Source organism: Salvelinus fontinalis, chromosome 9 (assembly GCF_029448725.1).
Source record: "Salvelinus fontinalis isolate EN_2023a chromosome 9, ASM2944872v1, whole genome shotgun sequence".
Lineage (NCBI taxonomy): Eukaryota > Metazoa > Chordata > Actinopteri > Salmoniformes > Salmonidae > Salvelinus > Salvelinus fontinalis.
Window position 1 is genome coordinate 11,791,362 of NC_074673.1, and position 22,322 is coordinate 11,813,683.

General features: G+C 43.8%; 1 protein-coding gene across 1 annotated transcript in view; it reads left to right on the top strand.

Annotated features, from left to right (window-relative positions):
• lrriq1 (leucine-rich repeats and IQ motif containing 1) overlaps positions 1 to 21,254 on the top strand; it is a 53,742-nt gene extending 32,488 nt beyond the window's left edge. Inside the window, exons 24-27 of the mRNA XM_055933417.1 lie at positions 9,525 to 9,726; positions 10,372 to 10,432; positions 11,092 to 11,212; positions 16,871 to 21,254. Coding sequence (XP_055789392.1) covers positions 9,525 to 9,726; positions 10,372 to 10,432; positions 11,092 to 11,212; positions 16,871 to 17,004 — 518 coding nt within the window. The 3' untranslated portion in view covers positions 17,005 to 21,254. The remainder of the gene's footprint in view (positions 1 to 9,524; positions 9,727 to 10,371; positions 10,433 to 11,091; positions 11,213 to 16,870) is intronic.
• The last annotated feature ends 1,068 nt before the right edge of the window (positions 21,255 to 22,322 follow it).

The following is a 22,322-nucleotide window of genomic DNA, read 5'->3' on the forward strand; positions in this document are numbered from 1 at the left end:
CAGCCGATGGAGAGAGACCCAGAAACCCCACTGACCTAGAGCCAGACCCCGGCCAGCACGCCTCTACTCCAGCCGCCCAACAGCCCAGCCCAGGCCCCTGTAAAAAGGCAGCGGGAGCTGCTCCAGTCCAGAACCCCAGTGGGTTTGGGTTACGCTTTTTACAGGGTTCCCCTAAGTCAGATCAGAAACCCAATGAGGAGGTGGGGAGGGGGGAGATGGGGTGCGGAGGGGCACGGGTAGGAGGTCGGAGCGGGGGAGTCAAGGCTATGTTTGAAACGGCCCTTTATTTCCTATATAGTGCACTACTTTTGACTTTTGACCAGGGCCCTGGAAAATGTTGTAGCAGTGTGAGCTCGCCCCCCCGGATAATTGTTATATACTGTAGATGGCCTGAGAATCTCAGTTCTGGTGAGTTTTTAAAAGGACATTCCACTCAAATGTATGAAAATAAAATGATGCTGACAACATTTAAAATATAATGTCTAAACCCTGTCCTTCAGGACCCTGTCCTTCAAAGATAATTCGTAAAAATCGAAATAACTTCACAGATCTTCATTGTAAAGGGTTTAAACACTGTTTCCCATGCTTGTTCAATGAGCCATAAACAATTAATGAACATGCACCTGTTGAAAGGTTGTTAAGACACTAACAGCTTACATACGGTAGGTAATTAAGGTCACAGTTACGAAAACTTAGGACACTAAAGAGGCCTTTCTACTGACTCTGAAAAACACCACAAGAAAGATGCCCAGTGTCCCTGCTTATCTGCGTGAACGTGCCTTAGGCAAGCTGCAAGGAAGCATGAGGACTGCAGATGTGGCCAGGGCAATAAATTGCAATGTCCATACTGTGAAAAGCCTAAGACAACGCTACAGGGAGACAGGACGGACAGCTGATCGTACTCGCAGTGGCAGACCACGTGTAACAACACCTGCACAGGATCGGTACATCCGAACATCACACCTGCGGGACAGGTACAGGATGGCAACAACAACTGCCCGAGTTACACCAGGAACGCACAATCCCTCCATCAGTTCTCAGACTGTGCACAATAGGCTGAGAGAGGCTGGACTGTAGGCTTGTAGGCCTGTTGTAAGGCAGGTCCTCACCAGACATGACTGGCAACAACGTCGCCTATGGACACAAACCCACCGTCGCTGGACCAGACAGGACTGGCAAAAGTGCTCTTCACTGACGAGTCGCGGTTTTATCTCACCAGGGGTGATAGTCAGATTCGCATTTATTGTCAAAGAAATGAGCGTTACACCAAGGCCTGTACTCTGGAGTGGGATCGATTTGGAGGTGGAGGGTCCGTCATGGTCTGGGGCGGGGTGTCACAGCATCATCGGACTGAGCTTGTTGTCATTGCAGGCAATCTCAACGCTGTGCGTTACAGGGAAGACATCCTCCTCCCTCATGTGGTACCCTTCCTGCAGGCTCATCCTGACATGACCCTCCAGCATGACAATGCCACCAGCCATACTGCTCGTTCTGTGCGTGATTTCCTGCAAGACAGGAATGTCAGTGTTCTGCCATGGCCAGCGAAGAGCCCGGATCTCAATCCCATTAAGCACGTCTGGGACCTGTTGGATCGGAGGGTGAGGGCTAGGGCCATTCCCCCCAGAAATGTCCGGGAACTTGCAGGTGCCTTGGTGGAAGAGTGGGGTAACATCTCACAGCAAGAACTGGCAAATCTGGTGCAGTCCATGAGGAGGAGATGCACTGCAGTACTTCATGAAGCTGGTGGCCACACCAGATACTGACTGTTGCTTTTGACCCCCCTTTGTTCAGGGAAACATTATTCCATTTCTGTTAGTCACATGTCTGTGGAACCTGTTCAGTTTATGTCTCAGTTGTTGAATCTTGTGTAAATATTTGTATGAACATGTTAAGTTTGCTGAAAGTTAACACAGTTGACAGTGAGGGGACGTTTCTTTTTTTGCTGAGTTTACCTCCATAAATGAGCCCAATAGCATATTGGTAAAATGATTTGTTACATTTAGCACCACTCTCCCCTATGCAATCACAGTGAATTGCGGAGCAGCAACGTGGTTAACCATGCCCCTACAAAAAAAATCTGGGTTTAAACTAGAGATATCTGTTTTTTTGCATGGGCTGCGTCTCAATCCACTACATCCGCCAATGGCGGCTTCCCGCATCTGATGTGAAAAGTGGCTGAGCTACAGCCGTGTTTGTCAGACCATGAGACATCCCAAAAAATGTAATTTTTATGAAAATGTCTGTAGCTATGACCACTCTATGGAATGATGTGACTCTCACGAATACGATGGTGCTCTACGACTCCCCACAAGCACCACGGGACTCGTCTGAAGTCTGTACTGTCAATGTGCCAACTTCTGTCTGTAGCTTCCGAACTGTTTATGCTACAAACTAATGTGACCCCACTGTGGAAAGGGGAGATTCTCACGAACATGATGGTGTTCACCATTTTGCCCCACAAGTGTCACGGGACTCGTCTGAAGGCATCCGGCACCGGTTTAAAAAATGAATGGAAGTATGGTGGTAGTTTTGTGCCTACCCAAAAAAAGGGGTTAAATATATGTAAAAAATATATATATATATTTCCTGAGCATTCTTATACCTCCTAGATATAGGACAGATATTTCAAAACCTTATTCCTTATTATTTATTTTGCCATTTATGAATGTGTTATTCAATGCGTTTCTATGGGCTATAGTAGTAAAGGCCAAATTCAATATTGTATATATCTTTTTTATACCTAAATGGGTGCTAACATTTTTAATCAAATAGCTAAATGATTCATGGTATGACCATCTTAAAACAATTCCATATGTCAGCTTAGACAACTTAGTTTAGACTCTTAAGAATTAAAATGGTGCAGTTCACACATATTTAGGAGTTGAGAAAAAAGTAAATTAGGAATGGAAAGCTGGAATCCTCCTCTTTTTAACAAAGGCCATTAAAACTGTTGTTTTTCCCGCAATTACAAGAATTGTTGTGCGTTGACTGCTTGTCAGAATGCATTTCTCTATGACACTCCTAACATGAATGTTGTGCATTGACTGCTTGTCAGAATGCATGTCTCTCTGAGGCGGCAGGTAGCCTAGTGGTGTTAGTGTTGGACTAATAACCCGGAAGGTTGCTGAGCTGACAAGGTCAAAATCTGTTGTTCTGTCATTGTAAATTGTAAATTAACACTGTCATTGTAAATAAAAATGTGTTCTTAACTGACTTGCTTAGTTAAATAAAGGTTAAAAAAAGATATATTACATGAATGTTGTGCATTGACTGCTTGTCAGAATGCACGTCCCTATGGCACTCCTAACATGAGTGGTGCCGTAGGGAATATTTCTCTCACATAGGCTAGAACACACAATAAGCCGACTAGGTAAACAGATAAACGATTCTACTATGGGGTAGTCATATGTTTCTATTCATTACTAGTTTTGTTTGCAGAGGAAACGTAAATGTGGACTGTTCTAGCATCTTCAAAGTGCTCCTCGGCAGAGGCGCTCTTTCCTGTTCCATATTCTTTTGCTGTCGCGGCAATTATTTTCCCGTGGCACAGCGCAACATATAAATGACTGCAGCGGAAACACTGGTATAGTGAATAGTGTGCCATTTTGGATGCACCCCAAGTCATTGACCCTGTACTTTATCAGCTGATGTGTTGCGCTCTGCAAGGTACAGCCTGTTTGATGAATGATCAGGACCAGGGAGGAGGAAAGATACTGGGAACGATAGTGGAAATATGGTTGCAATGCAATAGGCAGTCAGGGTTTGGACGGCCTGGAGGTGTGGGTTATAGCTGCCTGTTGGCTCGGTGCTTATCCAAAGTTCTGACACGCTTGACAGGGAATTTAGCATCTGAATTTAGCATCTGGGTGAAGGAATCCTGAAATAATTCACCTGCACTTCAAACTATACAGAAATTATGAGATAACAATGTCAATGTTAACGTTACTTCAACCATGTCTAATCGTTTAGTAACTTGTTTATTGGGTGTGTACCTCACTGTTACCTCAGTGATTGAAGTCCTCACATCAAGCTCTCATAATGAACAATTAGATGGAAGTAACCTATTAGTTTGAACTTGTATCTCTCTTTGTTTTCTTTGTAGATTTGATACGGTTGCATATGGATAAATAACACAGACTTAGTAAGTGATAAGGATTGTTGTTTTAGTTTCACAAATCACAATAATATCATTCTGAATATATAAACAACACAATTGAACAAACGAAACAAGCGAACGGCTCCTACATGCTTGACTTACCCAGAATCCTTCTGAACGGCTATGAACTAACAACATGGACGATGGGAAAAAATACTGTTATTACATGTACGGATATAACATCCTACATTTTCACTTTATGGGAATTTGGGTTTAAATTTGGGTTTAAATGTTAAATCCAAAATAGTATTATATTGGGAAAACATGAAAAAAATGTCACGCCTAAAATACTACATTTGCAAAGTTATACTGGAAATAGTGCAAGCATGTAGCTAGTGCGTGACTTGGAGCAAGCCAGGAGCCAGCTCAGCCGTCTCACCTTCCTTAATAAAGACTGTTATTATCATAGTGCCTGTGGCCTGCGTGTGTCTGTGGCCTGCACCGCCTGCCTGTTGACCGCTGGGTGACCGTGTGTGGTTTGCTCTCTTGAGGTGAAGGCTTGACCCCTGGGCGAAGGAAAGTAGGAGACAGGCCCTATGATAAAAGCTGACCTCCTCCTTCTCTCCCCCACTCCTGCTTTAAGTCTGGCGCTGGAACACACAACGGCATATCCGTATAGGGTCATCTCCACGACAGGGCAGGGCAGGAGGCAGCGCTAGAAAGAGAGGGAGGGAGACAGAGAGGGAGGGGGACAGAGAGGGAGGGGGAAGGGAGGGAGAGAGAGAAGCTCATATTGGCTTCTGGTGAAATCTATGAAGATCCCATGAGGCTAGTTTAACCAACAAGATCTCATGGTTTTACCAATTAGACTAAAGATTCTGACGTTTAGCCATGTTTCTCCAAACGTCAAATTTCGAAGTTGCTTCAAATGTCAAATTTCAAAGGGTTTTTGACTCCCTGGGTTGCTCCTTCTGATCAGTATCGTTCCATTTATCCAAATGTCAAATTTGGTATGTTTTTAAGTTAAGGGTTAAGGTTTGGGATAGGTGAGGGGAAAAAGGATTGAACTGGGCTTGAACACGTGACCTTCGGATCCAGAGCCATGGGATTACAGTCATCCACCACCCGCGTCCACAACTTGTTCTGAATTACTCTAAAGTGCCTACGACGTGCCTCTCCTTTACGACTTGGTAGCTGCAGGACGTGACCCTGACCACACCCACCTCCCCATCCAGACCTTTCCGGGCCCCCCTTGCACCCCCTTGAATGAGCATATTCTCTCTTCGATATAATTTAAGACATGGCTCCCCCTGCCTCCCTTTTGCCCCCCTCGCCTCGATAGAGAAAGATTGGATAATGTGCTTAAAAGCCCCACTTAACAGGCGTGACTCCTCCTGTCCTGGAGCAGGGGAACAGGACAGGGTGTGAGGGTGGGTTGAGGGGGATAGTGGAAGGAGGGTTATGTCTGGATCAGGACAGGGAACTGCATGGGCCTGGGGGTGGGGGGAAGGTGGACGGAGTACTAGTATGTTTTGACATGGGCCTGGGGGTGAGGGGAAGGTGGAAGGAGTACTAGTATGTTTTGACATGGGCCTGGGGGTGAGGGGAAGGTGGAAGGAGTACTAGTATGTTTTGACATGGGCCTGGGGGTGAGGGGAAGGTGGAAGGAGTACTAGTATGTTTTGACATGGGCCTGGGGGTGAGGGGAAGGTGGAAGGAGTACCACTATGTTTTGACATAGGTGAGGAGAAGGTGGAAGGAGTATTAGTATGTTTTGACATGGGCCTGGGGGTGAGGGGAAGGTGGAAGGAGTACTAGTATGTTTTGACATGGGCCTGGGGGTGAGGGGAAGGTGGAAGGAGTACCACTATGTTTTGACATGGGCCTGGGGGTGAGGGGAAGGTGGAAGGAGTACTAGTATGTTTTGACATAGGTGAGGAGAAGGTGGAAGGAGTATTAGTATGTTTTGACATGGGCCTGGGGGTGAGGGGAAGGTGGAAGGAGTACTAGTATGTTTTGACATGGGCCTGGGGGTGAGGGGAAGGTGGAAGGAGTACCACTATGTTTTGACATGGGCCTGGGGGTGAGGGGAAGGTGGAAGGAGTACCACTATGTTTTGACATGGGCCTGGGGGTGAGGGGAAGGTGGAAGGAGTACCACTATGTTTTGACATGGGCCTGGGGGTGAGGGGAAGGTGGAAGGAGTACCACTATGTTTTGACATGGGCCTGGGGGTGAGGGGAAGGTGGAAGGAGTACCACTATGTTTTGACATGGGCCTGGGGGTGAGGGGAAGGTGGAAGGAGTACCACTATGTTTTGACATGGGCCTGGGGGTGAGGGGAAGGTGGAAGGAGTACCACTATGTTTTGACATGGGCCTGGGGGTGAGGGGAAGGTGGAAGGAGTACCACTATGTTTTGACATGGGCCTGGGGGTGAGGGGAAGGTGGAAGGAGTACCACTATGTTTTGACATGGGCCTGGGGGTGAGGGGAAGGTGGAAGGAGTACCACTATGTTTTGACATGGGCCTGGGGGTGAGGGGAAGGTGGAAGGAGTACCACTATGTTTTGACATGGGCCTGGGGGTGAGGGGAAGGTGGAAGGAGTACCACTATGTTTTGACATGGGCCTGGGGGTGAGGGGAAGGTGGAAGGAGTACCACTATGTTTTGACATGGGCCTGGGGGTGAGGGGAAGGTGGAAGGAGTACCACTATGTTTTGACATGGGCCTGGGGGTGAGGGGAAGGTGGAAGGAGTACCACTATGTTTTGACATGGGCCTGGGGGTGAGGGGAAGGTGGAAGGAGTACCACTATGTTTTGACATGGGCCTGGGGGTGAGGGGAAGGTGGAAGGAGTACCACTATGTTTTGACATGGGCCTGGGGGTAAGGGGAAGGTGGAAGGAGTACTAGTACAGTGCATTCAGAAAGTACTCAGAACCCTTCACTTTTCCACATTTTGTTACGTTACGCCTTATTCTAAAATGTATAATATTATTTTTTTCCCTCATCAATCTACAGAGTAAATTTATAAAAATTCAAAACAGAAATACCTTATTTGCATAAGTTTTAAGACGCTTTGCTATGAGACTCGATATTGAGCTCAGCTGCATCCTGTTTCCATTGATCATCCTTGATATGTTTCTACAACTTGATTGGAGTCCACGTGTGGTAAATTCAATTGATTAGACATGATTTGGAAAGGCACACATCTGTCTTGCCTAGTTAAATAAAGGTTAAATAAAATAAAATAAAAGTCTATATAAGGTCCCCCAGTGCATGTCAGAGCAAAAACCAAGCTATGAGGTCGAAGGAATTGTCCGTAGAGATAGGATTGTGTCGAGGCACAGATCTGGGGAAGGGTACCAAATAATTTCTGCAGCATTGAAGGTCCCCAAGTACACAGTGGCCACCATCATTCTTAAATGGAAGAAGTTTGGCTGGCCGCCCGGCCAAACTGAACAATCGTGGGAGAAGGGCCTTGGTTAGGGAGGTGACCAAGAACCCGATGGTCTAGAGCTCTAGAGTTTCTCTGTGGCGATGGGTGAACTTTCTGGAAGGACAACCATCTCTGCAGCACTCCACCAATCTGGCCTTTATGGTAGAGGAGCCAGACGGAAGCCACTCCTCAGTAAAAGGCACATGACAGTCTACTTGGAGTTTGCCAAAAGGCACCTAAAGGACTATCAGCCTGTGAGAAACAAGATGCTCTGGTCTGATGAATCCAAGATTTAACTTTTTGGCCTGAATGCCAAGTGTCACATCTGGAGGAAACCTGGTACCATCCCTACGGTGAAGCATAGTGATGGCAGCATCATGCTGTAGGGATGTTTTTCAGCGGCAGGGACTGGTAGACTAGTCAGGAACAAGGGAAAGATAAACAGAGCAAAGGACACAGAGATCCTTCATGAAAACCTTCCAACAGGACAACGACCCTAATCACACAGCCAAGACAACGCAGGAGTGGCTTCGGGACAAGTCTCTGAATGTCCTTTAGTGGCCCAACCAGAGTCCGGACTTGAACACGATCAAACATCTCTGGAGAGACCTGTAAATAGCTTTGTGGCAACGCTCCCCATCCAACCTGACAGAGCTTGAGAGGATCTACAGAGAAGAATGGGAGAAACTCCCCAAATAAAGGTGTGCCAAGCTTGTAGCATCATACCCAAGAATACTCGAGGCTGTAATCGCTGCCAAAGATGCTTCAACAATGTACTGAGTAAAGGATCTGAATACTTAAGTAAATGTGATATTCCATTTTTTTATTTGCTTTTATAAATTTGCAAAAATTCCAACCTGTTTTTGCTTTGTCATTATGGGGTATTGTGTGTAGATTGATGAGGATTATTTTTTTTTTTAAATACATTTTAGAATAAGGCTTTCCGAAGGCACTGTTTACAGTAGGACAATGCAGTATTAAAAAATATGTAAAACATACACTAGTACTGTATTTTTTATGTTCTACTAAAACATGCCACTTGTACTTTCTGCTCCAGGAAGTGTGAAACACCATCTCCTGGCCTTACTGCCTCGGGGGAGCTTCCATCACTTGACGTTTTTAGTGGGTTCTTAATTAACCCTTGATGACTGCCAGCTATGAAACCTTTTCTCCTTTTTTACTGCTAGGCGAAAGCATGAAAATGAGTTAAATAAATGCATCATTAGTTCCAGCACCGGGCTGTCAAAATTCCTTATCAATTCACGGCCATCTTAGGCAGCATTAATGTCGGCAGTATGTTGGCGGGCCGTGAACGGGGAGCAAATGTTTACTTTGAATTACGGCCTTTATTATGGGATTTTCAGAGTTGTTCGTAAATCATTGAATGCTTTCTCTATTTGATACGTTGCTTAAATAAAACTTTACAAGAACAAACAACCACACACGCATACACACATACACACATAGACACACACACCATGAAAGGACCCCCAACCTCTCCTGGCTGTTGCGTCATTCAGCAACTCCGAGTGTATTATAGTAATGCCCCCAGAGCCCTCCAAACAAATGGCTACCTTAAGCCCCAACATAAACGCTGTGAGCTTTAGCTAAGCACTGATCTGTCTCTTACAGCTCGGGAGGAAAACCTAGCCTAACGCTCGACTTGTCAATCTTTGTCACAGTCCAGGCTCCCTCTGTTTATTTATCCTTGGCCCTGTTCCAAATGGCACCCTATTCCCTATGTAGTGTATTGCCCGTAGGGCTCTGGTCAAAAGTAGTGCACTATATAGGGAATACGGTGTTGGTGTGCATGTGTTAACACAATCGCTCTCTCTCTCCTATATAAATTATGCCTCACATCATTTGTAAAGATGTCTCTGCACCTGGTTGACGTGGTAGCAGCAGGACTGTGTAGGGAAGCAGCTCTGTGATTTTCTTGTAACTGTTGTCACCAGGGATGTTTTACCGAAATATATTTTCTGTTAAGTGCAGCTCACCAGGCAGAACTAGCCCTGGAGGGAACAGGCAGATTGGACCAAACGCGGTTAAACCAGCAAGCACCAGGGAGGGTGGACCAAATACTGTTGAACCAGGACGCAACAGAGAGAGTGGACCAAACACTGGTGAACCAGGAACTCACTTACCAGTGGCTCCACACCCAGCCTGTGCACTCTGACAGCAGACGCCCTGAGAGGTGAGGTTCTCTAGACCGGATATGCACCAGTACATGATATTGTATGTCTGCAACTCATGTTCAACATACAGAAGAAATACAATGACGGACAGTAGGTTAGATTACATTATTGTAGATTATGCATATATATATATATATATATATGCAGGTGATGGGGATGAAAGGGATATTACATGTTTATTACATAAAAAATGAACAGAAGTGGCAGAAAGAATTGGCCCATTATAAAGGCTAATGTTCTAGAATCTAATTGTTTTAGAACATTATGTCCCAAGAACATTTAAAACAATTAAATTACTTCTTTATGTAGAAATTATAATGTAGGAAATATATTTAAATACAAAACAAGAATACAGACCTTTTTCATTTCATTTTTAATACCCAGCATTTTCAGGGGGAAAAAGTAACTGGTAGAAGCGGCACCAAATGCAATGAATGGGGGGGGTGAGGGGGAGGGGGGGGGGGGGTGGGCCATAACGTATGAAATAAGACATTGGGATTATGATAACAGTTAAATGGAAGCCAGTAATGCCACTGATCTGATGTTTATGCTGTGATAGATCTGAGGTGTTGGAGTGAAACCACCACGCTATTGGAGAGCGACCACTAATAGCAGAGTTTTGAAACCTTTCTGTCTGTCTCCAGTGATGGTTTCCTCCCAGAGATTGACCCAGACATACTGAAAGGAGGCAGAGTGCAGCTCGTGGTGAGCTATTTATTTTGACTCGCTGTTACATTCCACCTACGACTGATTCACTTTCACTGAGTAATTGCCTCTCATTCTGTCTGTATCTTGGTTGCGGAGAAAGTCCATGGAAGAATGCATTGTTTACATTTCAAGTTCATATTTAAGTTTCACTCCATAGTTCGTTTCCCACTCCGCCTAGAGTTTAAAACGTTTTTTTTTTCAAAAGGCTTATTTCCAGTGTAACGACACTTTCAATTTGATCAACTCATGGCCATTTTTTAATTTGATTTGTAGAAATACCAGTGTCAGTGCAGTGTGGTTTATGTAGAACAGAGAATGATATTGATGCTCGTCAGCTCTTTGAAGTTGAAAACCGCAGGTCTCCCTGTGCAGTTTGAATTAACCACCCCCTTTCCCTTTCCTCAGCTACACACTGCCTTTCTGCTTTCAGCACATGAGCGCGTAGTTAGCTGTTGAATGTTTTCAAAATGTTGGGGCCAGTTGCGTGAGAAAAGTCATGTTTGACCTTATTTGAACAGTGTGTGTGTGTGTGTGTGTGTGTGTGTGTGTGTGTGTGTGTGTGTGTGTGTGTGTGTGTGTGTGTGTGTGGGGTGTGTGTGTGTGTGTGTGTGTGTGTGTGTGTGTGTGTGTGTGTGTGTGTGTGTGTGTGTTTGTAGGCTGTAGCAGGGTACAGAGAAGGTCCAGACCAGGCCCCAATGTCGCGGGCCAGCGGAACGTCAACCTCCCCGCCTCGCAAAGAACACAATCAAGCTCGGAGAAACTTTATGGAGCAACTAAGTGAGTTTTACGTTTTTACTTCAGACTCACTATCTAGCAGAGTTGGGTCAATTCCATTTCAATTCAGGAAGTAAACTAAACTTTCAATTCACAGTTTCCTTAATGCATATTAATGACCAATATTTGGAATTGGAATTTCTGTTTATTTCCTGAATTGAATGAGTTTAAATGTTATTAACCCCAACCAAGCTACTATTTAGCCCACCTATTACCTTCCCAAATGCTTTGTCTTGTTTTACCTGTTGCTGGATATACGCACCACTAAACATTTAGTTCAACATACACGTTTTGTGTGTGTTTACCACTATTTCATACATAATTAAATGTGTCAATTTGTTAATATATTCCGAAGATTTCATAATTGGAAATCAAAAATGTTCCTTTCCAATGCTTATTCCATGATTTGGTTTTTAGGTGTAAGTTAGCAGGAATATTTTTTCGGCCCTCCATTGAAATGTCCCTAAAGACAGAACATTCTCTGTCACTTAAAGTCACTGAAAAGTAAGAGTGAAAAACCTGAGAGAATTGAACCGCTGAGGTCAAGTACTAGCCGAGATATGTGTCTGTGAGAGGCGGTATGATATCAGGCACATGTAAGCATTGGACCAATCTAGAAAGACACAAGTCTTGTATGATCTAAATGTAATCACTGTAGCTTTAAGGTGGGGTGAGCTGCCTGGCCAGCACACGTTGCAAACAGACTACTGTCAATAATTCTGATGAATAGTAGGTTATGATAATATGACATGTGTGTGTTATTTCTGTCTGTGTGTGTGCAATGTGCGTGCATTGTGTGTGTGTGTGTGTGTGTGTATGCATCTGTTGTGTGTATATGCATCTGTTGTGTGTGTGTGTATGTGTGTGTGTGTGTGTGTGTGTGTGTGTGTGTGTGTGTGTGTGTGTGTGTGTGTGTGTGTGTGTGTGTGTGTGTGTGTGTGTGTGTGTGTGTGTGTGGCAAAGCAGGGATAACGGGTCCGGCTTAGTGCCCCGGGTCGATCAGGAGCTTGGGTCGGGGTCGGGAAGGGGACAGAGCGCTGCTCCTCGACAAGAAACAGGCAAAAAAGTCATTTTCAGAGAAGAATGACTGGCCCTTCTGTCAGACAGCCTTCCGCTCAGGAGTTTGAGTGACAAAGATGCTTCTGACAGATACAGCCAGGAAACAAACAGATGACCAGATTAAACAAGCTGCAGGAATCTAAAAAAGAAGACAAATACTGTTCCTTCCTAACGAAGCTAAATTAGATTCCGATGATGATTACTAAATGATATCCACGAGGGCAGTGACTCGCTGCGTGATAAAGGCACGTTGTTGTAGGACTTAGAGCGGGGTGAAGAGAAAGACTTTCTGTGTGGCTCTGTGATCAAACAACACTTAGTAAATTGAAATATGTATGTATGTGTAAGACTGGTGTCTTGAACTTTTCAAAAGCCAATTTGATATTTCATAAACTGGCAAACTGCATTTAATTAGCCAAAAATCTAAAAGTTATTTAATGGATAAATGGTGCAGCTCTTAGCTGGTAACTCACCAAAGAAAAGCAGTAGTGCCATAGACTGGAAGCTCTCTTTTGAAAATGTGTATAAGCAGGGAGAATCCATGCCAGTTTAAAGCAGCAAAAATATCTTATTTATCAGAAAACTAAATTTAAATATTTAATTAGCCTCTGAAGGAGTATAGAGACTATATCAAAGTCCAGCTTTAAAGTCAGGGGTTCACTTAGCTTGCCATGGCAGTAAAGACCATGTAAAAACTCTATAACCTATTGCAATGTGATACCCACCGCTCGCTGGGGCGGAGCCATGAAGTGTGTTTTCAGCCCCACTAAATATTTTCATTACTTGTGCAGAGGAAACCACTTAACTTACCTATCTACTGCCTCAATGTTGTTCCCATTCAAAGCTAATGGGAGTAAAACGACTGAAAGCGATTTGTTTGGTCACAGCGGTCGAGGGAATGTGCGACCGTTTATTTATTTACCTACTTTTTAATAGCATGACCGTTGAAAATAGCAACTAAATTACCAACATGTGTGTTAATAAAGACAAGATTTGTTTTGTCCTCTGTTTTTGATTCGGAACAAACAAATAAATAAATATTTTATAACCAACATTTCAACACATAAGTTCTGAATAGTTTCTCCAAAAGAGCACAAAATGACCCCTGTGGCTGGCTGAGTGTTTTCAATAAAATGTTGAAGGATCAAACCATTCAGATGGAAATAAGCTGTGGCCACAGATACTCAATATTATATTTAGTATGGTTTAATGATAAAAAGTCTTAACATTTACATTTACATTTTAGTAATTTAGCTCTTAACCATAATTTCTCCAGTAAGTCACTTTGGTTAAGTGCCTTGCTCAAGGGCATAATGACAGATTTTTTTCACCTAGTCGGCTCTGGGATTTGAACCAGTGATATATTGGTTACTGTTCCAACGCTCTTATCCGCTAGGGTACCTTCAAAAAGGTATTTGACTGACAATAAATGTGTAGAGATAAAATTGTGTGTGAGGGAGTTATATTTTCCCTACAATGAATCATAAAAAAATAGACATTCAGATTATGATACACTATATGGGACACCAGCCGTGCAGATATTGGGAGCTGGTCAGTACCTGTAATGTGTGCTGTGCTCCAGCCCCCCACCACCTCCTCGTGATCTTCCCCACTGCTGAGCTCCCTGTGTGGGGCTCGTCTGGCTCACTGTGGCCGGTACACGTGGAACACATCATGCCCACAGACACGCTCCCTTTGTTCTTGTGTTTGGAGAGCTTAGTTTTGATCCCCAGGTGAAATGGAACAGCCTCCCCTACAGCCGACTATTGACAGAGTTTAGTACATACACTTTGCATGAGGAGCTGTCCATGCATTTCAGTGTGGTAGCCTAGGCTATACAAAGTAGTTGCTATAATGTACGCTATATGTACACTATATATACAAAGGTATGTGGACACTCCATCAAATCAGTGGATTCGGCCATTTCAGCCACATCTGTTGCTGACAGGTGTATAAAATCCAGCACACAGCCATGCAATCTCCATAGCGAAACATTGGCAGTAGAATGGCCTTACTGAAGAGCTCAGTGACTTTATTGTGGCAAAGGTGCCACTGTCTGTTCGTAAAATTTCTGCCCTGCTAGAGCTGCCCTGGTCAACTGTAATTGATATTATTGTGAAGTGGAAACGTCTAGGAGCAACAACGGCTCAGCCGTGAAGTGTTAGGTCACACAAGCTCGGCTTGAGTGGTGTAAAGCTCGCCATCATTGGACTCCTGAGCTGTGGAAACGCATTCTCTGGAGTGATGAATCACGCCTCACCATCTGGCAGTCCAACGAATGAATCTGACAGATGCCAGGAGAACGCTACCTGCCCGAATGCATAGTGCCAACTGTAAAGTTTGGTGGAGGAGTAATAATGGTCTGGGGCTGTTTCATGGTTCGGGCTAGGCCTCTTAGTTCCATTGAAGGGAAATATTATTATTATATTTTATTTTTGTACTTTCTACCGCTTTTTTCTCCCCAATTTCGTGATATCCAATTGGTAGTTCCAGTCTTGACCCATCGCTGCAACTCCTGTACGGACTCGGGAGAGGCGAAGGTCGAGAGCCATGCGTCCCCCGAAACACAACCCTGCTAAGCCGCACTGCCTCTTGACACACTGCTCGCTTAACCCGGAAGCCAGCCGCAACAATGTGTCAGAGGAAACACCGTACAACTGGCGACCGAAGTCAGTGTGCAGTCCCGAAGTCAGTCCCGGTCACGGCCGGCTGCTACACAGGCTGGGATCGAACCCAGGTCTGTAGTGAGCCGTAGACTGCTGCGCCACTCGGGAAGCCGAAGGGAAGTCTTAACGCTACAGCACACAATGACATTCTAGACGATTCTGTGCTTCCAACTTTGTGGCAATAGTTTGGGGAAGGCCCGTTCCTGTTTCAGCATGACAATGCCCTGTGCACAAAGGGAGGTCCATACAGGAATGGTTTGTTGTGGGCCTCCCAAATGGCGCAGAGGTGTCAGGCACTACAGTGCTTGAGGCGTCACTACAGACCTGGGTTCGATCCCAGGCTGGGTTCGATCCCAGGCTGTGTCACATCCGGCCGTGACCGGGAGTCCCATAGGTCTGCGCACAGTTGGCCCAGCGTTGTCCGAGTTAGGGGAGGGTTTGGCCGGGGGGCTTTACTTGGCTCATTGCACTCTAGCTGTTTCTTGTGGCAGGGTGCCTGCAGGCTGACTTCGGTCGTCAGTTAAATGGTGTTTCCTCCAACACATTGGTGCGGCTAAGCGGGTGGGTTTAAGTGGGCGGGTGTTAAGAAGTGTGGTTTGGCAGGTCATGTTTGGAGGACGCATGACTCGACCTTCGCCTCTCCCGGGCCTGTTGGGGAGTTGCAGCGATGAGACAAGATTATAATTGGGGAGAAAAAGGGGGTAAAAAAATATATAAAATGTTTGTTGAGATTGGTGTGGAAGAACTTGACTGGCCTTCACAGAGCCCTGACCTCAACTCCATCGAACACCTTTGGGATGAATTGGAACGCCAAATGCGAACCAGGCCTAATCGCCCAACATCAGTGCCCTACCTCAATAATGCTCTTGTGGATGAATGGGAGTCCCCACAGCAATGTTCCAACATCTAGTGGAAAGCCTTCCCAGAAGAGTGGAGGTTGTTATAGCAGCAAAGGGGGGACCAACTCCATATTAATGCCAATGATTTTGGAACAAGCAGGTATCCACATACTTTTGGTCATGTAGTGTAATATATTTAAGTGATAATGCCTGAGACGCTGGTGTTTGGAGGATATATCGGCACAGGTGTTGCCAGAATAAGTGCAGCCAGAATAACAATGAGGTAGCTGCATTTGCATTTGTTTAAGCTGTTTTACATCCATAACAATAAGCTAACGATGAGCCACTTCACCTGGCATAGAAAATGTGCTCTCTCGTCAGGATACCATTGTTCGAGAGCTAGTCAACAATGCAGCTAACACACACTTCAAACTGAAGCTGGAAAGACTTCAAACTAGCTGCACTTCATTTAATTTCACCTGTTTTCTATTGATAGTTCTTTGTATATATCCATAAAAATTATGCTGATTAATGATTTCGATTGCCTGAGAAAAGCTGCCTGCCTGTCTGTCTGTTTCATCCGACTCCCGACACGTTCATTACTATTGGACATTTGGAGATTGAATTTGAATATTGAAACAATGTTGTAAATGTCGGAGAGACAGAGGTTTATTCAAAGGTTTATACAAATTTCCGCTGTTGAAAACTAAAGGTTAGTCTAAAAGAAATGTGAGATAATGTCAAGATGCTTTTTATAGTGGAGATCAAGTTTATAAAGTACCTGGCTGAGCTGATGAGACAGTGGATTTGGCAGTCAGATGGAACAGAGTAAATAGGCATTTTAACGTCATAGATTTAGCCGGTGGTAACTTGTGGAATAGACACCAGCTGGAATGCGCTTTTAACCAATCAGCATTCAGGATTAGACCCACCCGTTGTATAAAACTACACTAAATGGTATGTTTCAATATATTTTTCTTCAGGCAAAGAGCATCAGGCCATAAATACTTTATCCTGAGAAATGTTGATATGTGCTATGCTAATATATCATGCAATTTTGTTAGATTTTTCTTTTGTGTCTTTCTCTTTTTCTGCAGACAAAGAAGCACCTTCTCCCCAAAGAGTGACCTCTGCCTCATCTAAAAAGGAGCGCATGTCTTTCCGGGATAACCCTGTCCAGATGAGTGGTGGCTGGGTAGGGGGCAAAAAAAGGGACAAACTGCACAAGTAACAAGACATGTGTTAATTACCAAGAAACTGGTTTAGCTTTATTCACTGTATGTCCAAAACAGTAAGCATGACAACCATTATTCTGTTCACAGTGACTTTTTGACAGTCCCATACAGTATATGCATTATGTTGACATTTCATTCTGATGTGCAACGTTTTACTTTCCTCCCCCCAAAAGTTTTGATTGTCATTAATCTCCTATGCTAAAATTCCTTGCAGCTGCCTTTTCGCTCTCAGATCGGGCTCGGCCTCTGTGGGTCTTCTGAAAATGAATTAAAAGCAATGGGAGAAGCCCAGCCCAAATATCTGCTGGCGTTTTCATGCTGGTCATTATGCATGGATATCACTGCCTTAATGCGACCTCGGCCAACACCGGAACGCATGGAGCCAAGTCCCAAAACACTCAACAAATCACACGCTTAATATGCTGACAATGGTTGGAAATAAGAAACAGAACATTTCTATTCTAATTGTTAGGATGTTTGTATTTTGATTTCATTTAGATTTATTTTACAAGCTTTCCAGACCGGTCTCTGCTGCTGTGGTATTTGGTAAAAGAAAATATAGAACTTAGAATTGGGCCCCGTGTGGCTGAGTTGGTAGAGCATGGCACTTGCAACACCAGGGTTGTGGGTTTGATTCCCACGGAGGACCAGTATGAAAATTGATGAACTCACTACTGTAAGTCGCTCTGGATAAGAGCAGCTACTAAAATGTACGTGCAGAAGGTGTTTTATCTTAGATGTTGCATATCTAAGAAAAAATGTTTTTTTCTTTTTTTTTTCTTGCTTAATTAAGTTGATGAAGTGGCACTTTTACTCAGCTGTTAATAATCAAGGTAAATACATTTGGGATTCTAAAATAATGATTAAATTCAAGTTTCTTTTTTGATTTTACTATCATAGACACTGAGTGTTCAAATCATTAGGAACACCTGACATAGGTGAATCCAGGTGAAAGCTTTGATCCCTTATTGAATTTTTTTAATCCTCCCTTCACTTTCATATTTCTCTCCCTGGTCTCTGGTTGTGTTTTGACTGTATTCAGCCCATCAGGAATTTAGTCTACAGACAGGACCAGTGCTGTATCATGACTAGTGCCAGTTGTGCTGGTGGTGGTCCTGCCCGGCCCATTAGGACTGTTATGGTTTGTCACTTGTTAAATCCACTTCAATCAGTGTATATGAAAGGGAGGAGTCAGGTTAAAGAAGGAGTTTTAAGCCTTGAGACAATTGAGACATGGATTGTGTATGTGTGTCATTCAGAGGCTGAATGGGTAAGACAAAAGATTGAAGTGCCTTTGAACGGGGGGTATGGTAGTAGGTGCCAGGCGCACCGGTGTGTGTCAAGAACTGCAACAATGATGGGTTTTTCACACTCAACAGTGTCCCGTGTGTATCATGAATGGTCCACCACCCAAAGGATATCCAGCCAACTTGACACAACTGTGGGAAGCATTGGAGTCAAAATGTGCCAGCATCACTGTGGAACGCTTTCGACACCTTGTAGAGTCCATGCCCTGACGAGTTGAGGCTGTTCTGAGGGCAAATGGGAAGGTGTTCCTAATATTTCGTACACTCAGTGTAAATACAGCACACAGTAGAGTCTCCCGATTTGAACTAAATCTGGAGTTGCGGATATCTAGAGATGTTGCCAGACAGCCTGTCAGAGCAGGCGCAGCTTTGAGTAAAGCGCAAACATTGGTGTTACAATTGTGTTTTACATTTTTTATTACCAGCTGCATCCCCACACTACAAGGGTTCTTGTTCTGTGTATTTGAATTTGGATTTCAGATTCCATCCAACCACAAACACTGCCTTACCAAAGCGGCTAACCCTGGGGTTGAAGGTTCATCGCTTGTCTGTTGCATGTAAATGATCTGTTAATGAATGTGAAAACAAATAGTTGGAGCTGGAGAGGAGAGTGGCTCCCTGGCAGGAAATGCTTGTCCCTCTATTTATTTAATCCTCCCTTCACTTTCATATTTCTCTCCCTGGTCTCTGGTTGTGTTTTGACTGTATTCAGCCCATCAGGAATTTAGTCTACAGACAGGACCAGTGCTGTATCATGACTAGTGCCAGTTGTGCTGGTGGTGGTCCTGCCCGGCCCCTTAGGACTGTTATGGTTTGAAACCCAAGAGCACTGTTCTCCTTCAGGGGGAGATTGAACTCCTGTCCCCCTCGGGAGAAGCCTGGGGCTTTTACCTGGTGATTATTTTCTCTTTTGGCCCATAGCATGGTGTTATCAGCCAATATTTGGAATGGTGAGGGTTCTATTGTTTACTCTGCCCACCAAACACTGTCTTCCCATATGTTAGTTGTTGTTTTGCTTAAATTAACATGAACATCGACTAATATATCAATACATTTTCAGGCCACACATTTGAAGGACTTTTCATAATGCTCAGGGTGTACTCACCTAAATACCCTTACGTGTGTTGCTAGGATTGGGTGTGTCTGTCCCAGTTGGTTTATCTCCCATTATTATCTTTCACAGGACGTTGTTCAATTCTGACTGTATGCTGTCTTTCATTATAAAGTAGTGAAGGAATTCACTCCTCAACGCCATGCTGCACACAATGTCTTCAGGTCCTATATCCGTTTGTTTGCCTAATAGATTTCATTATACGTAATCACCCCAAGCTCACATTTGTGGTAAAATAAGTGTGTCATATATTAGTCATTTAGACAAGAACATTAGAGGGTTGAGAGAGAGAAGAGATCATGATGTGAGTCTGTCTGTTCCAGATATGTAGGTTGACGTTTATTGTTATGAGTCTTATCCTGGAGGCAGAACTGAGAGATTTCCTCTTAATTAGGCCAGCTGCAAAGTCAAAATTGTCTATATTGTAAAAATTTATTAAAACAAAAATGTGCTTTTTGGTCTTAATTTAAGGTTTAGGTTAGGCAATAGAGTTAGCAGTGTGGTTAAGGTTAGAGTTAGGTTTAAAATCAGATTTTATGACTTTGTGGCTGTGCCAGCTAGTGTGCAGGGCAGCCTCCAGAACAAGATTCATGATGAAAAATGCTTGTATAACAGATGACAAACTGTTGTTATCTTGTTCTCTAGTCTATCTAAGCCTATGACTGTATGAGTGGACAAAACCATCGATCACGTGACACCATTAATTCCTATATGAAGACTCAATAGCGCACTGGTACAATGATTGTCTTCGGTCATGAACTCCCGTGGTGTCAATGAGAGGGGGCAGTCGTTCTCCACATAAAGCAGCTTCTGGCTTTATGTGGCTTTGCACCACAGTGGCGGTTCAAAACAGTCTGGGACGATAGATACAAATTTCATACAACCATTGTACATCCCCCCCAAAATTCTAAAGCAATAAGGCTGATGCAACAGATCAGAACGTTTAGCCTAAAATGTTGATTAAACTATTATTTCTTCACATTATAAGTGCAGCAATGCGCACTTATTAGAACATGTGAGAATGCTGGTTTCAATGGCATAAGGAATTGTTTATAAAATAATTCCCTCAACATGTCTATGGTCTGATTTTGGCTAGGCTACTAGGACATGAGAGGCTGTAAACACATATCACCTAGGCTACACTGTGAGATGTAGGCTAATTATTTATTACAGGTAACTGACACAATAAAGGAAACCCCAACATAAAGTGTCTTAATAGGGTGTTGGGCACCACGAGCCAGAACAGCTTTACTGCACATAGATGCTACAAGTGTCTGGAACTCTATTGGAGGGATGTAACACCATGAGATGTTTTGTTGATGGTAGTGGAAACCGCTCTCAGGCTCCACTCCAGAGTCTCCCATATGTGTTCAATTGAGTTGAGATCTGGTGACTAAGACACACACACCCTATGATCCTTTGAGACCCCTCTATCTAAATCACTTCTAGCCGTGGTAATCTAAATAATGGGCAACTGGGCATTTTTATGCATGACCCTAAGCATGATGGGATGTTAATTGCTTAATTAACTCAGGAACCACACCTGTGTGGATGCACCACCTTTCAATATACTTAATATAACTAATTTACTCAAGTGTTTCCTTTATTCAGTTACATGTACATTTATGCTAAATAGATTAGAATATTATTTCAATGTTGGCCTTTTTAGGGGCACATGTTTGAATGTGAATTTCTGGCTCAGTTGACAGCCCTATTGTTCTGTTTGTTGTACTCCTATTAGCCTTGTAAATCATTGTGATTGACCTGTCCTAGAGTAGACCCATGCTGGCATATCAAAACATAAAAATAAACAAAGTATTTAATTTGGGATGGTTCATCTTCAGTTTGGGACAGTTGAAATTGTACTTCGGAACAGATTCTGGGACATGATGAAAAGCAGGTTTGAGGAGTTAGCGAGGTAAGTTTGGTCAACTCTTGAGTTCAACTTGGGATAACAGGTCATACAAAAGTGGCTCCACCTTTTAGCCAGTTAAATTTCTATGGAAACGAATCTTGCTCCGGGGCATGCTAAGTCACGGTTAACTCCACATTCTCTCCTTTTTGCAAAGATTGCATCAGCATCCCCTTGATTTGAGGAAGATAACTGATTAAGTCTTTTATTTGATTTCAGAATGGGTAGCAAGGAATAAGTTAGTCCTAAATATTTCCTAAACTAAAAGCCTTGTATTTGGGACAAATCATTCACTAAACCCTAAACCTCAACTACATCTTGTAATGAATAATGTGGAAATTGAGCAAGTTGAGGTGACTAAACTGATTGGAGTTATCCTGGATTGTAAACTGTCATGGCCAAAACATATTGATACAACTAGCTTAAATGGGGAGTCTGTCCATAATAAAGTGTTTTTCTGCATTCTTAACAACACTACAACGGGCCCTGGTTTTGTCGCATCTGGACTACCGTTCAGTAGTGTGGTCAGGTGCCACAAAGAGGGACTTGGGAAAATTGCAGTTGGCTCAGAACAGGGCAGCAAGGCTGGCCCTTAAAAGTACACGGAGAGCTGACATGAATAATATGCATGTCAATCTCTCATGGCTCAAAGTGGAAAAGAGATTGACATCATCATTACTTGTTTTCATAAGAGGTGTTGTCAAGCTGAAGGTACTGAGATGTCTGTTTCAAATAATAGCACACAGCTCAGACACCCATGCATACCCCACAAGACATGCCACCAGAGGTCTCTTCACAGGCCCCAAGTCCAAAACAGATTATGGGGAGGCATACAGTACTACATAGTGGCATGACTACATGGAACTCTATTCCACGTCAGGTAACTGATGCAAGCAGTAGAATCAGATTTAAAAAGCAGGTAAAAATAGACCTTATGGAACAGCGGGGACTGTGAAGTAACACAAACATAGGCACAGACACATG